At 47.2% G+C, this 12,500-nt stretch overlaps 1 protein-coding gene across 1 annotated transcript in view; it reads left to right on the plus strand.

Annotated features, from left to right (window-relative positions):
* Positions 1 to 12,500, plus strand: part of LOC125032842 — a 23,450-nt gene that overhangs the window by 8,640 nt on the left and 2,310 nt on the right. The window contains exons 3-4 of the mRNA XM_047624227.1: positions 11,380 to 11,461; positions 12,090 to 12,151. Of these exons, the coding sequence (XP_047480183.1) occupies positions 11,380 to 11,461; positions 12,090 to 12,151 (144 nt within the window). The remainder of the gene's footprint in view (positions 1 to 11,379; positions 11,462 to 12,089; positions 12,152 to 12,500) is intronic.

Genomic DNA, 12,500 nt, shown 5'->3' on the forward strand with positions numbered 1-12,500 from the left:
AAATGTCCGAAAAAGTGACATTGTCAGGAAACAATTTGACAGCAAAAGTTCTGTCAGAAATTAAATTTTTAATAAAACAAGGCAAGTAGGCCATATCGCCATGTCATGTCGTAGGCTTTTTCTATATCTAAAAATACTGAAATCAAATAATCTTTTTTGGCTGTCCAGCTTTACTAGTTGATCGAGAGTTAGGAGTCCCTTTCGGAAGCCGCACTGCTCGTCAACTATCAAATTACTGGAATTTAAAAAATGCAATAGGCTACTGTTAACAATTCGTTCCATGACCTTGCATAAGCAACTTGGCAACGCAATTGGGCGGTAGGAGATGGCAGATCTGGGATTACCCCCTCCTTTCAAAAAGGGAATGATGTGGGCGAAGTGCCATGAGTTTGGGAAAGTGTGGTTTTTCCAAATTTCATTGTACGCTTCTAGCAACTTAATCATGGCATCATGATTAAGATGTTTTATCATCTCATATCGAATCTCATCGGGGCCTGGCGATGTTCGTCTCCAGGCTTATAGGGCTTGGACAAGCTCATCCATTGTTAGATCTTTATTGTAATCAAAGTCATCTCCTGTGGCAAATTGAATAGGTTGCAGCTCAGCCGCTTCCTTGATGGTTAGGAATGCGGGATAGTAATTTGCTGAGCTGCTTGTATGAGAGAACTGCCTGGCGAGTGCATTAGCAATGTCTCTAGGTGAGTCGATATTATTGCCCTTGTGAATGATGTTAATGTTTTTTTCTTATTGATTTTATTGACAGTGGACCAAACCTCTGATATTTTGGTATTGCTGCTAGTTGTAGAGACAAACCTCCGCGAGGAGTCTCTTTTTGCGTGTCTTATTATTCTACGAACCCTAGCTCTTGCTTGTTTGTAGTTGCAAAAGTTTTCATTAGTGATATCAATTTTGAAAAGTCTGTAGGCCTTATTGCGTCGGCACAGCGCCCTGCGGCAATCTGGTGTCCACCATGGAACTCTATGCTTAACGCTATCTGTCAAAGTTTTAGGAAAGGATAGCAATGCTGCTTCTACAATCGAATTCTGAATATTATTAATTTATCATCAATGGTTTCTCCAACAAGTTCGAGCTTGACGCTCCTTGTGAAGGCGACCCAGTCTGCTCTTTTTACGTTAAATTTGGGTGCTGAAGGCTTTCTCACTGTGTCGCATGAATATTCAATCAAAATAGGAAGATGATCGCTTCCCAACGAGTCGTCAATGGTGTGCCACAGGCACTATTTATGAAGAGACCAGTGATATGTCAATAAAGCTCAAATTACCGGTATTATCGTCCACCCGCGTCGGACTACCATCGTTCAGAAGGACCAGATCAGAATCATTAATCAACTTAACTACTTGCTCACCCCTACCATTCACCCGCAAGGAACCTCATAACGTATGATGAGCATTCAAATTACCTAAAATCACTTTATTTTGTGGCAGACTATCCTGAAGATTATCACATTATCAGGTGGACAATAAACTGAACATAGAGTCAGATACGTGCCATTATTTTTTACTTTGCATGCGACAAACTCCAAAGTAGAATCAATAGTCACTTCAGTAAAAGGGAGGCTTTGGTGGATGTACATAGCGACTCCGCCTCCACCCCTACCCTCTTGATCCTTCTGACATCAATGGTAGTTCAGCGAAACGACCTCGTCAGAGACGAGGTGTGTTAAATGCGTTTCTCGGAGAACTATAATATCGGGATCATAGGACGAGGCTAATAATTTAAGGTCATTTACTTTAGATCTGAGACTTCGACAATTCCACTGTATAATGGTTGACGCGAAGATTACGTTTTATGAGGTTTAGAAGTGCCTTCACGCGCACAGCAAAGGTCGCGGGCTCGCGCCACGCAGCCGGCCGGGGGCCGCCGGGGTAACCATTCCCCGTGCCGCCCCGCTTCTCGGTCGGTTTGTGGCCCTGCCCTTCACACAGTCGACCGCTTCCGTCTAGACGTCCGGAATGGTTTCCGAGTGCCACTTCCCCCCTCACTGAGGTGAAACAACCTTTGGATGGTTGCTTCAGAGGGATGAAAGGAACCAGCTGGCAAAAGGACAAAACCCCCCTTCCCTCACTGAGGTGAAACAGCCTTTGGGTGGTTGCTTCAGAGGGATGAAAGGAACTGCCTGGCAAAAGTGCAAAATCTCCCTTCCCTCACTGAGGTGAAACAGCCTTTGGGTGGCTGTTTTAGAGGGAAGGGGGAACTACTTTGAAAAGACACAGGTCCTATCCTTCCTCACTGAGGTGAAACAACCTTTGGATGGTTGCTTCAGAGGGATGAAAGGAACTGCCTGGCAAAAGTGCAAAACCTCCCTTCCCTCACTGAGGTAAAACAGCCTTTGGGTGGCTGTCTCAGAGGGAAGGAGGAATCCCCTCGAAAAGACACAGGTCCTTTCCTTCCTCACTGAGGTGAAACAACCTTTGGGTGGTTGCTTCAGAGGAATGTAAGGAACTGCCTGGCAAGAACGCAAAACCTCCCTTCCCTCACTGAGGTGAAACAGCCTTTGGGTGGCTGTTTTAGAGGGAAGGGGGAACTACTTTGAAAAGACACAGGTCCTTTCCTTCCTCACCGAGGTGAAATAACCTTTGGGTGGTTGCTTCAGTGGGATGAAAGGAACTGCCTGGCAAAAGTGCAAAACCTCCCTTCCCTCACTGAGGTGAGGCAGCCTTTGGATGGCTGTCTCAGAGGGAAGGAGGAATCCCTTTGAAAAGACACAGGTCCTTTCCTTCCTCACTGAGGTGAAACAACCTTTGGGTGGTTGCTTCAGGCGAACGAAAGGAAGTGCCTGACAAGAACGCAAAACCTCCCTTCCCTCACTGAAACAGCCTTTGGGTGGCTGTTTCAGAGGGAAGGGAGAACTACTTTGAAAAGACACAGGTCCTTTCCTTCCTCACTGAGGTGAAACAATCTTTGGGTGGTTGCTTCAGAGGGATGAAAGGAACTGCCTGGTAAGAGTGCAAGACTCCTCTTCCCTCACTGCGGCGAAGCAACCTTTGGGTGGCTGCCTCAGAGGGCTGAGCAAAAGGGCTCCAAACAATGATGTCTCGTAGGTGGAAGGGCACCCCTCTGGTCTCTCCCCAGGGGTTTACGCCTACCCACGCGTTTGCCGTACGTGGCAGCCTTGTGCGCTGTAGACACGGGATTCCTGGAGGTTGAGCGATGCTGTGAACGAGTACGCCCTGCGGCTAGCAACACGCCTCTTTGGTCCTCTATTCCAGCAAGACAGGCGGCCTGATCCCGGCCCGGTCACGGTCAATCGGCTGGTCTTCCCCGGGAGGCTAGGGCCAAGCAGTCATGCCGCCGTTGGCACTCACAATGGTCCGTGAGCGCCGTCACAATGGCTATTGGCTGCGTATATCCTCTCATCACTCCTGTTGCTGTTAGACACTGGTTCTGACACACAGCTTCCCCTTGTTGGACTCCGTGGTGGGTGGGGGCGTGAGAGGATGAAGCACTTACCAATTTATGGAAAAAATTAACAAACACCCCCCACAGACTGATAAAAATGTTGACGAACTGCGCAAGGCCCAGACCACGGCAGTCACCATGAAGCCATATGTGCCTTTCGGTGGCAAAAGAAAGCCCCATGCCAATGGGTTGTCCACCAAATAGTCAAATATCTTGACTCGCGAGCTGGCCTCTATAGGCCAACAGCTAAGCCAGGGAGGCCCCTGAGTTCTCAGACGGCCTCCCCGATTGAAAGGGGAGAGCAGGCTGAACCAGCCGCATCAGCTGCTGCCTCCACAAACAAGCCCGAAAGCCGAACGAAGGAGCTAGCCGATGGGAGGAAAGTGAGTCTTTCCCCACTAAGTCCCGAGGAAAAGAGAACCAAGATGGTGCTACTTGGCTTCTCAGTCTTGTACGATGTGGAGCTGATCGCTTCACACCCACAGGTCGTGCAGGCTTCCCGAATGTCGAAGGGGAAGACCCCAACCAGGCAAGTCCTGGTAACCATGAAAGGTGCCTCAACCACTACCCTTGATCTGGGTAACTGGGGCACCTACAACCTTCGAACGTATGTGCCAGAAATACGGTCACCACCAGGCTAACTGTACAGCCAAGCCTAAATGTGGTGTCTGTAGCAAGGCACACAACACAGAGGTATGCCTCAAGGCATACAAAGAGGAAAAGAGGGACACAACAGCCAAATGTCCCAACTGTGCCAAGAAGCATCATGCCTGGAGCCTGACTTGCTCTGTCAGGAAAGAGGCGCCCCTCAGGCGACAAGAGGTTGCTCAAAAGCGACCAGACTTTGTTCCTGCCCCACCGGGCACCCATGTCTGGGGAAGGAACAAAAGCGAAAAGGCCTCCCGACCTCCTAAGAGGAAGGAAGCCGCCCCCCAGCCGACATCGGATATCTCCAACAAAAAGGAGTTTCCGACAATGCCAAAGGTGCAGAAAAAGAAACTAAAGAAAAAAGGTTCTAAGAGCACCACAAAAACCTCCCCAACAGACGATCATCTCCTCTTTGACGAGGACGATATGACTCTCCTGTTAACTGCTGTTGTCTCAGCAGTAGCAACAGCCCTGGGGAGGTCGAGTGAGGAGGCCGAGAAGGCAGTTTCGGTCGCCATGACGGCAATGACCCACATGACGGCAATGACCCAGACTGTCGCAGCCCTGAAGGGAAGAAAGCTGGTTAGAGCAAAACCAGCCTCACCCTCACCCCAGGACGAGACTCCCCTCCCCACTCCAAACCAGGCCATGCCTTCACAGGCAGAGCCAAAACAGGCTAAATCTGTGCAGCCAGAGCAAGATCATGCTGACCTTGCCCAGGCAAGGCCAGCAAGGCCAGCCAAGAAAAAGCCTGAGAAAAAAGCCGAACCAACCAAAGTCAGAGCTATCAAAGGCTCTCAACCTCCCAGTGGACCCAAGGATAGCCTGACAACAGACGAGGAGGCCTCAACCAGTGAGGACCTCGCTATGGAGTTGTCAGACTCCGACGATGTCTCTGATGTAACTGTCACAGAGTAACATCATGACACACCATCTAAGCATCCTACACTGAACATCAATAGCTTCTCTGCAAAGAACGCTTTTCTCCAAGCAGTAGTGCGATCAAGGAACATTGACATTGTCATGCTCCAGGAGACATTAATAGTGGACACTGTTCACTTCTCAGGGTACCATGCCTTCACACTGCCACGAACACCTGGCAAGAGAGGCTTGATCACCCTTGTGAGAGCAACAATCCCCTGCTCCGCAATAGCCGACGCATCGCACTGTGGAGACGATGTTGATTCCCTTGCCGTCGAGGTTTACCTGGCCGGGGGGCCCCTCAAACTGTACAACGTGTACAGCCGGCCACGCTGTAGAACCTTAGACATCAGCCAGGTCTGTGCTTCTGCTGCACACGACCGAGTGATCATAGGGGGAGACTTCAATGCACACCACCCCATCCTGGCTCCCTGCCGGGCACCGGATGCGGCCGGCTATCACATAGCCGACGTGCTAGAGACATTCCCTGTGATCGCTCTCCTCAACACCCAAGAGCCAACGCATGTCAGAGGAGGGGTCCTAGACCTCACCTTGGCCACTGCGACTCTGGTGGGGAGGATTGGCTGGTGTGTCGATGAGACCGTCACAAGTGACCATTACGGCACTATAACTACCTTCATGGATGCTGGCCCAGCCGAAATCCTAAGACCGAATCCAAGATGGAAAACAGACAAGGCCAACTGGCAGGCGTTTCAAAACGCCTTGGCCCTCTGTCTGAGATACAATGATCCCCCACAAAGAGAAAATGTGGAAGTGCTCGAAGCTAGCCTGCTAAATGCCATTAATGAAGCAGCCTCACAGACCATACCCAAAACTCGGCCTGGGTCCAGAAGCCACAAAGACGCCTGGTACTTCAATGACGAGATTAGGGAGGTTAACCACAGGGTGAACATGTGCCGAAAACTATTCCGAAGGCAAAGAACCCCTGACAACTTTTCCCTCCTAAGGGAGGCTGTCATGGATGCCAAGGAAACTGCCAACAGAGTCAGGCATGAAAAGTGGCTGGAATGGTGTGAGTCCTTCGACCACCAAACCACCCTTTCAGAGCTGTGGCAACCAGCCGCTTAGCCCCGAGGTACACCCATCACGACCCCCAAGCAGAGGCTAACAGACTGGCGCACGAGTTATCTGCGAGAACGAGTAGCAACAGTCTGCCAGCCGAGCTGAGGGCAAGACAAGAGCGTCTACAGCCAGACAGACATGCTCAGATCAGAGAAAGGGCAGCCGAACCCGATAACTCAGACGTTATCATTTCTCTGAGGGAAGTAAGGAAAGCCTATAAATCCAGTTCTAACACAGCCCTGGGCTCTGATGGGATCTCGTACCCCATTATCTCCCAACTAGAACTAGCAGGTGATCGTGCACTCTTGCAACTCATCAACAAGTCCTGGGAAACTTCCACTCTACCCCAGAGTTGGAAGAGGGCTACCATAGTTCCCGTCCCAAAACCAAAAGAGCCGGGGAAGTACCGCCCCATCTCTCTGCTCAGCTGCCTGGCTGAGCAGAGAGGATGGTACTAAACCGGATCCAATGGAAAACGGGACCCCCGCACGAACACCTCCATGGGTTCACAAGGGGCATGGGCACAGCACACAGCATAGCCACACTCTTAAGCACAATCAGCAAGGGCCCAGCTGTGGTGGTATTCCTTGACCTGGCGAAGGCTTTTGAACTGGCAAGTCCGCTTGCCATTCAGGGAAGCCTGATCCAGAAGGGAATCGGAGGAAAGCTCTTGGCTTGGATAGGTGACTATTTCAGGAACAGGACTACCAATGTCAAATTCCAGGGTCACCTATCGCAGCACATGCCGCTCGAACATGGAACGCCACAGGGTGGGGTTCTCAGTCCAGCCCTATTCAACACTTTAATGTCCTGCATCCTCAACATAAACTTCCCAGTGGGGTGCAAGATCATCTCGTATACAGACGATCTCGCTATCACCTCCACTGGACCATGCAGCCAGAATAAACCCCAGCATTGTCTGGACCTCGTGTCAGAGGAGTGTTGTAGGACAGGACTAAAGATCTCTGCGGCCAAATCCAAAGCCATGGCTCTGAGACAGAGAGTTCGAGGCACAAGACTGAAAATCCAGGGAGTGGAATTAAAATGGGTCCAGGACTACCTATACCTTGGGGTAAGGATAGACCGGACGCTCTCCTTCTAGAAGGAGGTCCAGTACCTGGTTGACCAAACCAAAGCAAGACTGTCCGTCATGAGAGCAATGACTGGGAGACGCATAGGGGCCAGACACAAAGTACTAAGATCATTCGATGCACATGCTGTCCGGCCCATTGTGGACTATGCCTCAGTCGCTCTATTTGCCGCAAAGAAAAAGCACACAGACAAATTAGAAACAGTCCAAAATGAAGCTGCCAAGATAATTCTGGGTGCCCCGAGGTGGACGAAGGTCCTCAACCTCCTGATGGAGGCAAACCTTCTCCCCCTGGACTCACGAATCGATCTAATGGCAACACAATTCCTGTCAAAGGTCATCCAGGCTCCCAGGAACACAAGCCTAAGACAAAAATTAGTCAGACGCCTCGAACAAGACAACGAGATCTTTGCAAACAACTCCTGGCTGTCTCATACAGACAGGGTGTTGATACGCCATCAGTTCAAAGAACAGCTTCTTGCTAAGGGCATGGACTCCCCCCACCCCGACTTTGCCGAAGCCACGCCGTGGGCAATGAGCCTGTCAATGAAAAAGGGCAGCCATTGACTGTCTTCAGCACAGCTCACCCACAGACAACATCTACCTACTGACCACGATTCTCACAATGGCACAGAGAATTCTTGCTCAGGGTAGAAGAATTGTCATCAACTGGGTCCCAAGCCACATCGGCATCAGAGGGAACGAGCTTGCTGACAGACTAGCCGTCGCTGGCAGGGGTATGCCCCCAAATCCCATGACGATGAAACCGAGCCGAAAATTACTTATGGAGACGTGTGCCTTGGTCGGTCGTACCTTCCTACGGCAGCTCCACAGAGAGGAAACGAGAACCTCCCCCTCGGCCAGCTGGTACTCAGACGCCACAGGCTATAAAGCACTGGCACTCTCTGAAGTAAGCAACAGAGGTACCGAAGTCATTCTTCACAGAATGCGCCTAGGTTACCACTGTGCATGGCAGATTATCCCAACAATCGAACGCGATGAAAGGTGCTGCAAGCACTGCGGCGAGCCGAACGCCACACTAGTCCACTACCTAGAAAATTGTGACCATACACTATTCCTGAGACAGGGACCGCCCACAACAGCCGCCGTGCTGGTAAAGAGGCTATGCGAAATGCTTACACCATGGCGGCAGGAACGCCTGCTGGCAATCCCGCCGCCACGGTAAGCACCGAGTGTCAGACAACTCAATGAGACAGCCGTAAAAAGCTGACACAGGCCGGGCCATTTTTAGAAGGCCCGGGCGAAGCTAGAACTTTGCAAACCATAAAGAAGAAGTGCCTTGTCCGCTAGTTTTAATTTTCTTTTATGGGAAGGAGGCGCCTCCTCTTCCTCGCTTCCCAGGGACCTCTCTCAGGATGGTTTGGAGACAGAAGCCTCCATGTCCTGCACCTCCTGGTGAGGGAGACGACTGATAGATTGCCACCTGCTTCTCTCTCGAGAAACCGATCGCGAGCCAGGCGAAGTCCTCACAGGAGTCGCCCGGACAGGGAGGTGCAATCCGGAATGTGTATCAGCCTCCTTAGGATGTTACGCTGGGTTGATGCAGCCATTTGATAGACCAATTTAGTCAACTGATAAACCTTAATGTTTAGTTCTTTAACGGTTTGTTTGAGTTCGGCGATTTCTTTATCCTTAGCTGCAAATTGTTGACTGACATTACTTGCACTAGGGGTGATGTTAGTTACTGCTGGTAACGAACGTATCGGGTTTTCGTGTCAAACTTTCCACTTTCCTCTTAGCTTCAGTATAACTAACTTCATGTTTTCTCATATATGTTAATGTCTCAGTCTCCTTCTTCAGGATGCTGTACTCAGCAGATCCTGACCTCCATAGATAGCACATTTTGAAGTCTGGCTAGTACGTGTGATGGTGTCATGGGCTTCAGCACATTTACGGCAAACAAATTTATTTGAGTCTTTATCAATACATCTTAATGAGGTGTGTCTGAATTTTTGGCATCTATTACAATGCATTAGCGTTTGGATGTAAGGTCTTACTTGGACACGTTCATATCCAACATTGACATACTCAGGGATTCTAATTAAAGCAAAGGTCAAAAAGCACAGTCTAGTTTTCGTTCGCACATTCCCGTCCTTCTTGGTTATACTATGAACGTCCACTACGTCTTGGTTCTTCATGTTCTCGAGAATTTCACTTTCTTCCATCGTCCTCAAATCCCTGTGAAAGATTACACCCTTACAGGTATTTGGGCCAATAGGAATAGTTACTTTAACTCGAAGATTGAATGAATTTGCGTTAGCTTAAGCAAATCCTTAATCTGGGAGTTATTCATGTTCTCGAGAATTTCACTTTCTTCCATCGTCCTCAAATCCCTGTGAAAGATTACTCCCTTACAGGTATTTGGGCCAATAGGAATAGTTACTTTAACTCGAAGATTGAATGAATTTGCGTTAGCTTAAGCAAATCCTTAATCTGGGAGGCTTCCATCTCGCCAATTTTTGACAAAATCAAAATCGCCGTCCACTTGACCATCAAGTACCTTTTTGATGACAAAGGGGTTCACGTTCAAAAGCGATTGATTTTCATTAACGCATTTTACATTCGCGAACCTTGCATTCTCGGTGGGGATTTCGAAAAGTTGTCGTCTAGGTTTGACATTAGTAGGGGTTCCGTTGTTCATAGTCAGATTGGTCTGAGAGAGGCCATGTGTCGCCCCTCCTCCTTGAGGAGAAGAGGTAGCTGGGGTGTCATTCATCCTGGGTATCGGACCAGGTCTGACCCCTTGGCTCGAAGCCGTAGTCCTGAAGGGATAAAAAAAACTCTTAACTTTTGGTATCAACCTAACAGCAATAGCTATGAGAGTAAGGCAGTTTTCCGTCCGCTACCCCCCCAGTGGAAGCCTGATTGCGTTCTCCAGTACCAAAGGGGGATCGAGTTATGTGTAGGACACCTCCTTACCGCCGAACTTGCCTAGGCGAAGGACGGTAATTCAAAGCCCACCACCCAAGCGAATACGGGAGTTCACAAAGAACTCCGGTAGGCTCAGGAAGGTCATATTAAGGGGAAATGAATTCAGAATAAAAGAAAAAGTGCGCCCAAAGGACGCCCCAGACTACTGGGCCTCCCTACCCAGGGGTCAAAGCCTACAGGGGCTACCCTTGTGTAGAAGAGAGCTGCAGGTCTGAGGTGGGGTGCTGACTACGCCTACTGTAGCCTCGTGTGTGTGTGCGTGTTAGTGTGTGTGTGTGTATACACACACACACACTAACACGCACACACACATATACATACATACATATATATATATATATATATATATATATATATATATATATAGAGAGAGAGAGAGAGAGAGAGAGAGAGAGAGAGAGAGAGAGTAATGACCACGTTATTATTATTATTATTATTATTATTATTATTATTATTATTATTATTATTATTATTATTATTATTATTATCATTATTATTATTATTATTATTATATATAATGCTATACACAGTATATATATTGCTTTAAGGGTAATACCCACAGAAGCTACCCTTAAGGAAAGAGGAAAAACGCTATATTTGATCGACGTTTCTTTTTTCTTTTTTCTTTTTTTTCTATGTTAACTAACTGCTCTGTCGGGAAGTTCATTTTCTTCATATAAAAAGGAAAGTGGATTGCTATATAGTCATTCCTTGAAAAATATTTGGGGAGCTCTTACATGCATTTTTTTCCCCCCGGCTCCCATTTCCCTGTCTTCCTTTTGTCCTCCTCCCTTTTCTCCCCCTCCCTTTTCTCCCCCTGCCTTCCATGCTTATCTCCCCCTCTCCTTCTCCTCTCTTCCTTCCTTCCTCCCTCCATTCCTTTCAACTCCCCAAATCCTCCTTTCCTCCCATCCCCCCATCCCGTCCCCCCCCCCTTTCCCTCACCTGACCCTCTTCCTCCCTTTTCCCCTGTCTCATGTATGTCTGTGTGTTTGATTAAGTGTATTTTCTTTTCCATTTAAATATGGCATCTATTCATTTCCCTTTTCCTTATTCTTATGAATATATTTGTGTGTGTGTGTGTGTGTTTGTATGTGTGTGTGCGTGTGTGTGTGTTTACATTTATGTTTCTTTGTATGTATGTGTGTTTGTGTATGGCGATTTGTATTTGTCTGCATGCGTATGAGAGAGAGAGCATGTATGTATATGTTTAATCAGTCCCCCATGACTGTTCCCAACCCATAATATCCCGCCCACTGTTCCAGGTCTATTGTCGCCAGAGCATCGCTAAGGCAGACTCAGGCTGGACAAGAATATTTGCAACGGGCCTCCTTGGGCAGGTCTTGGGTTAGTAACGTTTTTTTTTTTCTTGATGGTTTTGGTAATGGTAATGCTAATTATTATTGCAATGATGATATTACCAATATCGACAATGCGGATTATAACAACAATGATGGACATGATAATAATAGTAATAATCATAGCCAATATTACAAATAAAACTTATTATTAATGACAATAATGGTGATAAAGATATTAACAATAACAACAACAACGACAAAACGGAAACAATAAAAATGATAATGTTGAAAAAAACAACAAATAATGATAGCGATAGTAATCACGATAATGGCAACATCGACATAATGATGATAATTAGAACACATCCGTGAATGATGATTATCATAATAATGATGATGATGATGAGGTAAGATAATAATATATGCTGATCATCATAAGTACAGCAATAATTATGATTGTAATGACAAAAATAATGATAACGATAATAACAGAAAATAGATATAGTAATGAATCTACCAATGCTTATAAAGACAAAAAACGACAATAATAAATAAAAAATAAAAAATAAACATATTATCTAATCGAAATGGTAATATTATGCATAGCAACAGTATAAAATAAAGCGATTACAATCACTTACTAACAGCTAAAGAAATCTTGCTGACAATTGCAGATATGATCACGTTATCAGCTCTTCACTGGGATGAAAATGGTGCAAAACCCTTGGTTGTTCAGGTATGTGTATTCAGAGGTTATGCAAAAATGAGGAAACTTGGTAGCATAAAAAGTAGATGCATAACGAGAGAGTAGTAATGAGAGAGAGAGAGAGAGAGAGAGAGAGAGAGAGAGAGAGAGAGAGAAAGAGAAAGAGAAAGAGAAAGAGAGAGAGAAAGAGAAAGAGAAAGAGAAAGAGAAAGAGAAAGAGAAAGAGAAAGAGAAAGAGAAAGAGAAAGAGAAAGAGAAAGAGAAAGAGAAAGAGAAAGAGAAAGAGAGAGAGAGAGAGAGAGAGAGAGAGAGAGAGAGAGAGAGAGAGAGAGAGAGAGAAAGAAAGAGAGAGAGAGAGAGAGAGAGAGAGAGAGAGAGA

The sequence above is a fragment of the Penaeus chinensis genome, chromosome 15, assembly GCF_019202785.1.
Source record: "Penaeus chinensis breed Huanghai No. 1 chromosome 15, ASM1920278v2, whole genome shotgun sequence".
Taxonomy (NCBI): domain Eukaryota; kingdom Metazoa; phylum Arthropoda; class Malacostraca; order Decapoda; family Penaeidae; genus Penaeus; species Penaeus chinensis.